The 14,950-nt window shown below is 31.2% G+C and overlaps 1 protein-coding gene across 1 annotated transcript in view; it reads left to right on the top strand.

The window, feature by feature from the left end:
* The window catches only part of LOC105618633 (lachesin-like), a 38,563-nt gene extending 24,091 nt beyond the window's left edge, over positions 1-14,472 (top strand). Inside the window, exons 3-7 of the mRNA XM_012200163.1 lie at positions 2,511-2,721; positions 4,000-4,059; positions 5,748-5,898; positions 8,015-8,163; positions 14,372-14,472. Of these exons, the coding sequence (XP_012055553.1) occupies positions 2,511-2,721; positions 4,000-4,059; positions 5,748-5,898; positions 8,015-8,163; positions 14,372-14,472 (672 nt within the window). The remainder of the gene's footprint in view (positions 1-2,510; positions 2,722-3,999; positions 4,060-5,747; positions 5,899-8,014; positions 8,164-14,371) is intronic.
* The last annotated feature ends 478 nt before the right edge of the window (positions 14,473-14,950 follow it).

The raw sequence follows: 14,950 nt of genomic DNA on the forward strand, positions 1-14,950 counted from the left end.
TATTATTATATATATATATATATATATATATATATATATATATATATTTCAGTAAAAGATAAGGTATTATCTGATGATATTTCTGTATCTTACAGACATATATCAGAATATTTTGCGAAGAATTGGCATGCAATGATAAAATTGTAAAATATCTCCTTTTCCAAGCAATAGATTCCAGAGCGGCCCAACAGCAATAATAGAAAATGGTATAAGTTTGATTCTTATATACAGCATGTTGGATCAAAAATCGATCCTTATCAATTGCTTAATATAAAATTAATATAAAAGACTTATCCAATTTTGCACGGAAGGATCATTCTAAAATCGAGGTAATTTTCAAAAGGATGCAATGGAGAATAATTAATGAATGGGGGGTGAGAGAGCATCCTCTATCCGGAAAGAACATACGTTTAACAATCTACCGCGCGCCGTTGCTAAGACTGGAAGTGAATCGGAAGCTGGATGGCGAATCGGAAGGGACGCTGAGGACGTCTTATAGGTGTGCCAGTCAGCACGTACTTCTATAATTATTGGGGTGGCTCGAAGAGACAACCTTTAACGGCTGTCTCAAACTACCCCTGTGAGTCTGAGGAGACTTAATGCGTTTTTCCAATCCGACCGTTATACGTGTGCCATTGCTATCGATTAAACAATATCGATGTTGCGTCAGCCCGAAGCATTGGAAGGGATTCAAGCAATTCAATAAAATGATTCGATCGACAAAATTTCCCTCGAATTGGGGAGATTTTTATTTCATATTAAATTCAAATACGGTCTCAAATACTTTAAGAGAGAAGCGTCGTACAATTTAGGATTGAACGAATAATACGAAATAAAGATTGAAATCGTTCAGTAATTTATGTAATAATACTTTTTTATTTGATATGCTAGAAATGAAATAAAAAATGAAATAAAATAACTATTAAGAAATTTTATTTGTTAATAAATAGAAAATACTAGATTTTTTATAAAATTAAAACATTCTTAATAGAGCAATTTAAAACCGAAAAATCATTTTAGCGCACTACATACGTAATATATAAATTCACAAGAATCATACATTTAAGATCTAGCTAGACCATTTAAGGCTTTGCGCTCGCACGGAATACAAGAGATCTGGATTCGATTCCCGGCCGAGGTAATACTTTTCGCAATAAGAATTAATTATTTACAGATTTTAATATGTCATTCAACTTTATTAAGATCATTCAATTTTATTAAGATCGTTTCAAAGATGCGAATGAGCATCTAATAAAAAATTTATTAAATTCTAGTCAATTTAACTCGTGATATTATTGTTGTAGTTTAGTAGTGTTAACGTTTCAAGATCAAAAAATCATTTCGATCTTGCGTGTTTCTGGAGACTACATACGTAGTACATAAATTCACACAAGAATCATACATTTACAAGCATTTAACATCCAGCTAAACTGTTTAAGGCTTTGATTTCTATAGTTTATGTTATCATATACGATCCTATAAAGCAATTTAAATCTTACAATTAGTAAAATCTATACAGCTCTTATCTCTTGATATTATCACGATTATAACGTGTTAATCCACAAAATCCGAAAGGTTAAACCGCGAAAACCGTTTATTATCGAGCTTAATAGGCGATGTTGTAAACCACGAAAATGTAATACCTCATTTGTAATGCCATACACGCTGACATGTATGCACCAAACTGCGACAAATTTCAGATTACACTGCAATTTTGATGTAACAGTGTGGTAATTCAGTTATTATCACAGGTAACGTGCTTGATCGATCAACAATTGACGATGCAATCGATCGAATGGAATATTTATTGCGACACGGACTGACAATATTTAACGTTTGCGCGGACGAAATGTTACACATTGTGTTTGTGCTGGAAGCATTATAACAATGGGTCGAACCGATCGTTCACGCATTACATGCCTATGCAGTCACGGAAGTTATTGTTAAATTCGAAATATTTTCTATGACAGCTAAACTGAAATGGATGTTGCTTTTTAAACTGACTCGGACAGCAGTATCAGGAATTAATGACGGCCGACATAATTGATCAAATAAATGGATAGTTGGATACCGATTAACCAAGAGTCGATTAATCGCGCTATCGACTAATTGCCATCATCTGATGAATTGAGACTAGATTCGATCGCTCTTCTCCTGCCACTCTATTTCGATTACAAAACATATCTCTCGAAAATATCTAATCATCTAATGTAATAGTATAACAGTATAAAATAAATAGTATAAAGTATATCTATGATTAAAATTGAATCTATGACAAGAAAATTCTATCAAATTTTTTAAATATAGGATGTTAAAAATTTTCTGAAAGGACGTAACTTTATTAAAGCCTTTCCTTGACATTAAACGCAACTGTTGCAACTGTAATATGATAATATTTTCCTAAATGAAAGTGCAATTACATCAATAATCGCATCAATTATTCAGATAAGCAAATCGATGGTCGGTACTCAAGCGGATAGAATCTAATTGAGCATTTACTTTGCTTGTAGATCTCCTGGATACGTAAGAGAGATTTGCATATCCTGACGTCATCGATCCTCGCTTACACGGGGGACGCAAGATTTTCCGTTAAGCATCCCGAATCATCCGACGAATGGACGCTGAGGATCGAATATATTCAACCACGAGACGCTGGGATTTATGAATGCCAGGTTAACACCGAGCCCAAAATGAATTTAGCCTTCATGTTAAAAGTCGAAGGTAAAATCAAGGTCGTAAAGCCTTTAGAATTTCATTCAGATAACCCTTTTATGGATCGCTTAATTCAGAAAAAGTATACACTTTCCAAACAAGTTTCATTACGAGACAAGAGAAGACAAAGAGAGAGATAGAAAGAGATAGAGAGAAAAGAAAAAGGAACAATTTATATTAAAATTATATTTAAATATATAATATACTAAACATAGATTTGTAAATTTTTAATTTTTCTAACGTTATGTAGTGTTCATAATATATTATATACATTATACCTTATAAATCTGAATAGATATTTTATTATAATTCATTTTACTACATTGCATTAAATTCATAACTTTTAAATTAGCTTTTATTTATTTTAATTAATATAAGCGAAAAACTGTGAAAGGGTTAAGCTAGATCCCGTAATAATTTTATACTGTTGTAAATATATTTTACATAATTTTACGATAGGTGAAAGAATATCTGAACGCTTTCATAAGTGTCTATCACCTGATTGATCAGGAATGACACTGCTGGATAACTCGAATACGCACCAGCATGACCAAAGTGATTAATGCTTCCGCTTGCATGTCTGTCACGTGAGGAACATCCTAAAGTATCGATTAGCTTTGTTGCATCTATTTCTCTGATCGAGTGATGGCATAATATTACAGTCACTTTAATTATTACCAGCGCACAGTATCGATTTCGTCTTTCAATACGTAAAGCACCTACATACATGTATGTATATAATAGCTTAATACAAAATTAATAAAATATTTCGACAATTAGAATTTATCTGACAAAAGAATTCGACACGTTTTCTGGAAACGAAATAAATTACAGGTTCCAATATAAATATTAATATCTACAGGATATTCAAAAAATGTTGAAAAATAATAACATGTAATTTTATTTGCTCATCAATTAATTCGGTTTGATAATTCATTTATTGCTTAAATCCAAGAGATTTTAAATAGGAATTTATTGGATCGTTATAGTTTGATTTCGTATTGCAGTAGGTTAAATAATTTTAAAAAGTATTAAATTAAAAAATCTCAATAATCTTAATTTACATGCATAAAAACGAAGGAAATAAAAAAAATAGAACTAACTTTGAGAAATATTTTTTGATAGAACCAACATTGAAAAATATTCTTTATCTTTGATATTTTACAGGCATACGTGATCCATATTATACTGATAGTGCTTTCAACATTAGTTCAATTCCTAACCCCCGAAGCAATAGATATTGACGAAATCGATTAACTCGATATCTTTTCTGTCCTCCCATTCCAGAAAGTGCCCCTGTCCCTGCCATCACCACACCAAACGCCATTCACCGGACGTTCAACTCAGGTTAGACTCACGCAGAGAGCAGATTCCTTTTCCAAGCTATTGAATGCTAACTTACTACAGTGCTAGCTGCTAGAAGTATTATTCGCAATTTAGTTACGTGCAGTAACAATGCATAAACGTTTTTTGTATATTTATGACCAAGCCGCCACTGACGGTTTCCGTTCACCAATGAGTTGAGGTCGTAGCATGAGGAAGGTAAAATACATGCAGCACTCTGCTCTTCATTTAGGCGTTGTTACGTTCGGAACTGTCGGACAAATTTTTTTTGCACAGATACAGCTGACACTAACGCGTGCTAATTCTCTGCTGTAATATTGCGAGTCGTAAATATACTATGCGTTAAATGTTCAGTGGAACCACCCGCCGAAACCTTTTTTGAAACGTCGAAAACCTAATGCAAGCATAATGAGAATATCTCCCAAGCAATATTTGTACGGCCTCGACTTATTTAGCTTGTAGACTTGTAGAGTCTACTATGGGGCTATTAGTGATAGTTTATTGGCAATTTTTATACCCCTATAAATTAGAAAATGTTCGACTATCTCTTCAAATTAGTCTTTTGTGATTTTGCATGGTTTTCTTTGCATGTTTTTATGTGTATTCTAAATCCTTTTAACTGCAGCAATGATTTGAATAATAAGTAAGTACTGAATTATTAACATAAAAACGTATTTTCTTGTCATGCGAAAATTATCGTTAATAATAACAAATTCTAATGTATTATATATTATTATTTTTATTCCTTTTTTTCTTTGTATATTCTAGATTATTATCTTGCTGATTTGAAATAATCTACAAACATTTTTACATATTAATCTATTTCAATTTCAATTTATTATTGTACAAAAGTCACTGAGAGATTCGTTTATTTGATCATTTATAAATTATGTCATAAGGTTGGAATCATCAAATAATTATTAAAATTAAATTTATTAAAATTATTATTAAAATTAAATTTAAAGTCGTCGACTGTAATTAAAAATTTCGAAACAAGAAGTTCAACTACAAAAATGCGTTGCTTATATTGATTTATTTATCGGCAATATAATATTTTTAAACTTGTAAAATGGATAAATTTTATATCTTGAATAGATTCGTTAATATTAAATAAATAATATTAATTAATATTTAACTGATATCTAACTAATAAACTAGCGGAAGGTTTCATCTAAATGAGATGTAATATTCTAATCGAATTGATGTCAATGCAATTATGTTGTTTCTGTTATGATATTTGTGGATAACACAAAACGTATCAATTATGTTAATTGCAAATATGTGTTTATTACGTCCGCACTTGATTTTGAAAAGACAAATATAATGCAAATCTTTTCTTTGATGATAATATAAAACTGGTAATATTTTAAGATATACAATAATATTGCATTATAAAAATTTATAACAATTTCATGTAGAAATATAACACATGGAAGAGGGTTTTAATAATAAGCCATCTGTATTAATGTTTAATGGCCATATTAATAGTATTAGTTTCAAATCTATTATAATTGTTTAATTGCTTAAAATTTCACATGAATAAAAGACGCCTCGCTTGTGTAAAATTTTAGGTCATGCAAAGCAAATTTAATTAAAAGCACGATTTGATGTTTCCATACCGATCGCAACCTGTCACTTAGCACAGATAGATACGGAATATTTAAGCGTACGGTTTTTAACGTATGTTACAGCTGCTCAGGCGACGATTCTGGGACCGGAAGACGTCTACGTGAAGAAGGGTAGCACGATAAGCCTCACGTGCGAAGTGAATGTGCGAAGTACACCTCCTAGTAGCGTTACTTGGTATCAAGGAGGAGCCGTGCTAGATTTTGATAGTCCCAGGTATAAATTGCAAGAATCGAGTTTTCAGCTTTACTTTTCTCAATCAGCAGACAATATTTTTAAAATGTTTTTTTAAATATTTATTTTTCATTAATTATTTTTCATTAATTATACATTGTACGTTTTATTGTAAAAATAATATTTATTAAACGTTTAAGTATTCATTTTATTTATTTACTTGAAATAATAATAGACCAAACATTATTTAACATATTTATTAGAAAAATATTTGTTTCACAATAACTATTCATTTGAAATAATAATTTAGAAAAAATATTTATTTAACACTTATTTAATATTTATATTATATTAATTATTCAATTAAAATAATAATTTGAAAGCATTTTTTAAATATTTATAATATTTAATATTATATATTTATAATATTTAATATTTGATATTTATTTTACATTAATTATTCAAGCAATATACGACATCATCGCTAAATGAATACTATGATTCGTAAATAAAAACTACATAGCGTAGAATAAAAAGCGCAACAATATAAGATTTCTCACTCATATATATTCTAATGAAATGGTACTGAAAACTATCGCCTTTAAGCCCCCAAAATTGGGCTTTAGATGAAAATAAATAAAGTATTTTGATAGTTCGATATTTTGCTGACAATGATTGTTTAATCTTTCTTTTTATTTCCAAAACTTGTTCTTTATTCAAACGTTAAAAACAAATGTTTTTTTAAACTTTAAAATAAAATATTTTTTAAACGTTAAAGAAATAGTTTCTTCAAATGTTAAAATAAATGTTTTTTTTATTTGAAAAAAGGAATTTAATCTATTATTTTTAAAAATATTTTTCAAATATTTTAAAAAACATTTCTAAAAACATTGTATGTTGATTGAGTCTTGCATCCCCCCCTTTCATGATTCTTTTTTCCTTCATATACATATGCATACATTTATACATAAACGTTTCCATTCGATCGCAAATGTTACTGCTATCATCGCATAATTGGTGGAGATCTCGATGATGTAAAAATTCCTTCGTTTCGCTAAATGAGTAGGAAGGCTTCGGTTGAGTTTTTCGGGTCGCTACTTTGCAGTAGCGCCGATCGGGCGGAAAGTGTTGGAGTATCCCGCCTTTAATCTTTTCGTCAGCCCGTCAATTCGGGGAAGAATCGTCAAGAGTTGAAAAAGTAAATGACCCTTGATCCGGCAATTTTGTCAGGAATTAGTTCAGATAACGCTTCGTACGAAGAAATGTAAAAGTAGTTTCTTTTCTACTTTTTTTTTCTAGCAAAATGTATCACTTACAATGTCAAAGAATAATATAATATTACATGTTAAAAATGTTACATTTTTGCAATTGTTTTTAGCATACACTGTAAAAAAATTAATTATATGTAAAATTACAAAATTATAGTGGACAATTTTGAATTATTAAAAGTATATTTTTATATGTAAAGTAAAATCACAATAAATAAATACATTTATTTTTCTTTATAATAATTAAACAATTTGCAAAAGTAAATTATAGTTAAAGTTAAATTTATAAAATTTTATTTACATATTAACTTGAGAACAAGTTACAGTTACAATTTTTCTTATGCTAAATTATTGATATATGAACATAAAGATGGAAATATATGTAATGTATATTTATATATATTACATACATTATTATTATGTTATATAATAGAAACTATAAAATTTACTATTAATATTATGTATAATTTTAATATTATGTATAATTTTTTATTTTATATAGAAATATATTTATACAATTAAAAATAAAAATATTAATTTTTGTAAAAATGCGGAATTTGAAATATTTCTATTATAATACCGTACATAATTTTTACATAACATAATTTTACATATCTTTTTACAGTGTATCGTACGTTCATGTTTATCAATTATATCTGATGCGAATAAACTTTTTATGTACACATTTATTTGTGCACATTTATCAACGGACATTTGACAACGTGCGATATGAAGTTTGCAATACCATTTATGTTCCATACACGATTGAACTTTTTGCCGATGTTTCCGTACTGCGACCCTTTCCCTGCAAAGAGAATTAATGACAAAGTAGCAATGTGTATGACGAGAATGGCGCCAAAGTATCTACGATAATTCAGTGTACATCGCAGGGGCGGCATTTCCCTGGAGACGGAGAAAACGGATACCGGAACGACAAGCAGACTACTGGTGACACAAGCCAGATTGACCGACAGCGGAAATTACACCTGCGTCCCTAGCAACGCGAATCCAGCGAGCGTAATGGTCCACGTGCTGAATGGTAAGCGAATTTCTATTTTCTTCTTTTTATGACATGAACTTATCCGGCAGCCCATCATCCCTCGCCTCACGCGACATACCCGGTAACCATGATATTCGGATACTCAAAGCTGTCTTAATGACATATCGCGATGGAAACGTCTGAATATTCGCGGTTGAAATTTTCAGATAACCCACTGGCACTGGATATCTCCATAGGTATATTAACCATTATCTGCTATCTAAGTCCTACATGATGCGATAATTTGTTAAATTTTCAACCAATCAGAAATTACGTAACGAATTTTCATTATTACAACCACAAATGTGACAAATATAATACTTATTTACTTTTGGATGTGATTTTATCTTATCAAATATATTTCCTAATCATTGCTTTCGTAAAAGTAAAAAAACAATATGATACGAATTACGTTGCGTTGACACTTGTACGAGAAACTGTAAAACATTTAAATTGGGAGTTTATTGCTTTAAATATCAACTAATTTCTATTTCGCAAACACGCGGATATGTCGCATACAAGCCAGACTCACTCGATAAACAAAGTCAGAAGTAAGTTCTTGACAGTTTACGCGTTCCAATGTACATATAATGTAATTCGCTTATAAACTAACCTAATAACGAGAATACCAAACTGCAATATTTTATCCGTCATATTACCTTAATATTATTGAACAGGTTGGCAATATCTCCTTTATTGCTGCAGAGCATTGTGAAATTATTACTGGGTAGACTCGAGAATGGAATTAATGACTTTTTTATTTATTTGCATAAATTACACAGCATTTCTTGTGCTATGTAACTCGATATACCGTCTCTACTCGATATAGTTGGATTTTTCTCTTCTTCATACTTCCTTTTCTCTTTTCTTTACGTCGAGGAAGCACGCGCGAGTTGAGTCGGGTTGCTGCGTCATATGCACGCTCTTCGATAAACGTCGCGTGCATATACACATTCAAGAACTATTGCATGCGGAAAAATCTCCAAGTACCGGCGTATAAACATTTCCATGTCGGCATTCTTGTAATACCACATTTTCATGTCCACAACGTCACGCAATTCGATCAAAGTTCACGGTTAACCGTTTGTTTTCGATTAGAACGCAATCGGATTTACATGATATTCATTTTGGAGAAAAAATTCTCAATGTCTTTTTTTCTCCAGTTTTAAACAAGCTTATTCGATCAAATACACAATTACATATTAACTTGCGTATTTTACTATATCCAATATTTTGATTTTATCTCGGATTTTATCGTGAAATATAAATAACAACATTGAAATGTATACATGAATGCAAAAAGTATTACTAGAGGAAATTTTTATTTAAAAAAGTCTTGAATGTAAAAAATAAATATTAAGGGGAGCCTAAAAATCTATAGTATAAATATGCCGATTAATTATAATATATAAATAGGACTTACACACAAATGATTTACGTGCCACTGACACATCACTACAAACTACTGCATAAATATCTCTTACACACATATACATATAAATTTTTATATAACAATAATGTTTTAATTAGATCTATAGTCTAATTGTGAGTTCAATTCTAAGAATTCCACATTGCTTCTTCGTGCAAATTAATAGTCTGTAGACTATTATTTTGTAAATATAGACTGCATAGCTTTTATATGAAGCAAATGTCACGCGATGTTCTCTAAAACATCATATTAGACTAAGAAATGATTTACTAAGATCTCAATTTTATACAATAAATATATTCCGTTTTAATATAAACAAAAAAACTTCGCATATTCCTTATCTTTGAAGATAAATTCTTGATTGTATAAATAGGTACTCTTTATGCGTTCGGATAATATTATTTTTTATTTTCATTTGTTTCTAAATATTTCTAGAAGATAATATATTTTAATTGTTACACACATTTCCGCAGGTAAAATAATTTTCAGAAATATACAGTTCACTTTATACTTTGTTAATAAATTCTTAAATATTGTTTACTTTTTGTTTAAATATTAAGATTCTTTTTTAAATATTTTAATCTTTCCTTTCTGTCATCTCAAGTATTTCATTATTGTAGACAGTTTTGCTTGTATTAACTTTAATGTATTCTTGTAGTGTAGTAGTAGAATTTAGAAATTCAAAATATCATCCTTTTCATTATCGTACGATCCTTCCGAGGAAATTTGTTCAACAGGGACAGCTTTCGAGAATAGCAAAATTTTCCAGGAAAATTGTGTTCGTACGACAAATTTCACATCAATAAACGCTTGCATATTCACAACGCAAGTTCGGCGACAGGAAGCCAGGGGGTTCCTGAAGTGTGACATTCGAAAGGGACGGGCACGCGTTCATTCATCAAGTATCGAAATCCCCCGTCATAAAGTTTGACAGGCTCGTATATTGGAGTCGCAGCAAGTACTCGGCGCCATGCCGCACGCATACTCTCGCTTTTGATCTATTGTCAGCCGGTAGCGCTCGCGATAACACATGTAATATCTTGTTCGGCAAGTTCACCAATCCAACCTGTCAATCATCACGAGCTCGCAGCCCCGGCACGCGTTTCGGGAAACTCGTACTGCAGCTGCAACCGTTTGAAATCAACATCTTTTGCGCTTCCTTTGTTGTAATCAAAATCGACATTTATAAATTGATTTCAATAAAATTAGCAATGAGACCTTTCAATAAAGAATAAAGTATATGAACATGACAAATATACGAAATAGTCAAATTAATTTCCAAATTTACGTAATGACATTTTTTATACGATTTAGAATTGATTATTTTTACATTTTTTAATTCAATATTTAAAATATTTTATTTTTCAGTAAAAATTTCAGCAAAATTTTACCTTGACAGATTTTTAATTTAATACTTGACTACAAAAACGTTTAAAAAATTTTGAAAAAGTATGTGTTACTTCATAATACCATGATTACCAAAACGATTATGATTTACGATCTAAAAATTTATGATGAAAAATTGCAATCGTTTTAGTCGATTATATAGTTGATTATTATTCGAAAGACACTACATCATCATCACTTTATTTGTATGACGTGATCTACTCAATATTCAGTGAAAAAAACCTGCATCGATATTTTGCAACTTTCGTTTCGCTTCATTTCGACATCGATGCTACACGCGTCATGCCAACAACGCAATAAATTTACAATACGCTAGCCTCCCTTCAATCCCTGATTAAATTAATGTTTTTGAATTCATAGCATTCCACGTCGGCAAGCTACAAAAATCAACAAAACCTTCGGACAACCAGGCAACAAACCGCTTGCCGTGTATACCGTGCGCGTTTGCACGGCAATCGAATTGCAGAACTTAACAAGCTTTCTTCGACGGTTTCCACGGTTTCCACGGTTTCCACGCAGCTGTTCGCCCCGCACGGCCGTAGTGCGCTTTCCACCCTTCGAACCATCGAGACATCGATCGCGCCCACTTTCGTCCGGAAACGCCCGGCGAACGCGCGCTCCGCTCGCAGAGCGGCCGCTTCCGGTGCCGGATGAAAATTAATGCGGCACAGTTCGTCTGCATAATTAATTTATAGGGCGCACCCGGTCGCCGCGGTCGACACATTGGCCATCGACGTTATTTCAAACACAGCTGATTACTCTGCAAAATTGACCGCAAATTTCAATTATTTCTCGATAAACCTGTATGCGACCCGGGGGCTATCCATTTTGGCACGTACTATCTGCGCATTAACGCAATTACGTACGTCGGCCATGCTTGCCCGTCGATATTTCGAGTGTCGAGCCGCGCCGGTATCATTTTTTGATAACGGACCATGTAAACGCGGAATGGTAAACTCCGCTCGATGAGATTTTCAATTTGATCATAAATTGCGACCTTACCGAAGGGACTGGTTACCGAGTCGCGGAACCGTCGTTATGCCATACACTGCCACCGGACCTGTGATTATCTTTATTGCCGCCGAATGTTACACGCGACACGATACCGCGCCGTCGCACACAGAACGCGAAATTGTTGTTTCCTCGCTTGAACGTGGTGCTCGCCGTAGCTGCTGTTATTATCGAACAAAACGATATTTCACTCGCGGTTCGTATCACGACACGCATTCTATCCTTTGCTAGAGCGCCTTATACGTACACGTTAAACGCGTTATTCCTTTCTGTCATGACGTGAAACTTTATGGTAACATGTGAAAATTGCACAGACGATTTTATAAATCTATCGCGAACATACTGTGAGACTATGTGCAAAAGATGACGTTATTAAAAAAAATATGGGAAAACGTATTTCAATTTGTACTGAAAATCAACAGTTTAAAAATTGCTCGAGAAAACGACATTTGTAAACAAATACATCAAAGTAATGCTGTTAGTAAGAGATTTTACAACTAGAAATAATAAATAAGAAAAGAACATATAGGTAATGTGATCACAAATTATCGTCATTGAATATTGAAAATAAATATTTATGCATATTATATTGTTATATATGTGTATTATTACATAAAATTCATAATTTTTATTTTCCTTTAAAATATATCTTAAGTTGGATTACAATGATATATTTCTCTTATCACTGTATATTATAATATGTAATTTTTTAGAAATTTTTAGAATTTGATATAAATTTGATTTATAAAAATTAAAAATATCTATTTCTTAAATTGAAGGTATAAGTTTTTCTTTTTTTTTTTATTATGATTTGTATTGTTATTGTATTATGTATTATTTATAATTTATAATCGTATATCAATGTATAATTTTTTTACTTTTAAGTAGAAGATATTTAATATAAAGCATTTTATTGTCTCGATTGTTTCTCCTGTATATAGGATCCAATTACCAGAGCGAGAGAAAGAAAAAGAGAGAGAGAGAGAAAGAGAGAGAGATTGTCGTTAGGCTGGAAAGTTCCTGCTTAGCGTTTAACGCATTACGAACGATTAACCTAGATCATGAATCTAATTAGGGGGTTGCACAATTAAATTCCTGCGTTATGTAGCTACTCGAGATAATATTCAATGCGAAGAAACTGACGTGATTTATAGATAACTATAAAATGCAATAGAATTTGCTTCAACTTCTGCGAATAATTTTCTATACATTACTTCTAACAACTATCAAATTGTATAATAATCTTACTAATTTTACTAATCGCAGAAAGATGAATATTAGAAATTACATAAAGATATTTAAGATTGAAGATACGAAATAAAAAAAAGTTTGAATCTGTTATTTTTTCAAATAATTTTGCCTTATTATTTTGACATATATAAATAAATATATATATAAATAAAAAAGAATAAAATTATGCACTTATCGTGCATAATCGAAAAAGTATTCTTATTGTTAGTCCATTATTGAAAGAATTTAATATATTTAGCAAATATCGATACTTAAATTAATACTTAAATATTCAATGTTTAAAAAATTAAAGAGATTATTTAGTGAAGAATTGTTTTAACACTTTGCTTATTAAAAAATTGAAAATGAAAAATATGATTCGTTTTGAAAATCTATATAATATATAATTCAAATAAAATAATTAAAATAAAAGTGTTTAGATTTTTCTTTGCGTTGTTCTTCTAAGATTTAATTATGTTTAATTATGTTTTACATTTTAAATATATTATACATATATTACATACATTTATTAAATCTAATGTATATTAACTCTCTCAGTAATATACACATGATTTCATCCTGTAGCACATATAATTGGGTCGTTCATGACCTAGATTAATTTTCATCATTTTAATATACATTAATTATTAAATGACTCTATATACTTTATTAATTATTAAGTGACTCTATATACTTTAACATCTTTAAAAAATATTTGGAAAAGTGTGTATTTTAAAAAATTGTATATATTGAAACTCATTTAGTTGAATCAATTAATTTCTTATTTGAACAAACAAATTCTTGGTTGATGCAATAAAATAATTTAATTGAATTAAATTAAACCATTTATTATAACATTTTACTTGTTCCTGATAAATAACTTTATCAGATATTAATGTTTATTAAAAACAAGTAAAATATTACAAATAGTTTAGTTCAATTAAATTGTTTTATCAATATTCAAACAAGAAATTAATTGATTTAACTAAATGAATTTCTCAATGTATGAGATCCGTCCCAAAAGTATCCGACTGTGGCATATGGCTTTGTTCTTGAGCAACCTGTTTCTCCCTTTCTATTGTCCGGATTTAAAAATAAAGGAACTAAAATCAATTTGCATTTCTATTGCAGGTGAACATCCGGCGGCTATGCAGCATGGTGGAAGCTGCGGCATGGCTCCGACCATTCTACTCGCCAGCATCACTCTCATAATTGCAAACCTGTTAAGGTGAGCAGCCGCGTCGTGAATCGCGCATCTTAAAAACAAAAAGAAAGAAAGTGAAACATGTCAAAAGTCAGGAGAAACAATGTCCAAAGTGAACGCAACAATCGACAGTCGCGGACGGTACACGTTCGGAAAAATCGTCCAGTCGACCGCGATAGATCACTTTAGTTTACGCTTCGCTGTCACACGCTGCGTGTATTCGTTCGTCGAGTGCTCGGAAGCCACGACAAGAGAATCACAGTATGGACCGAAGTGCAGTGGACCAAAGCTCTGTGAAGGACGCAGTGATGTGGCGGACGATCTTTAGCACGTACGTTTTTAACACGAAAATCTTTCACAGATTCTCCATTCTTTTGTATAAAATCGTGTTAAATGCATCGTGGCAAAAATGCCGAATCATTCTCAACATCCCTAGTAGTATATTGAGTGTTCGCCAAAAGAACTTTCTTGCACTTGTGCTTTTTGTATAACTAAATCGGCATGTT

The sequence above is a fragment of the Atta cephalotes genome, assembly GCF_000143395.1.
Source record: "Atta cephalotes unplaced genomic scaffold scaffold00017, whole genome shotgun sequence".
Lineage (NCBI taxonomy): Eukaryota > Metazoa > Arthropoda > Insecta > Hymenoptera > Formicidae > Atta > Atta cephalotes.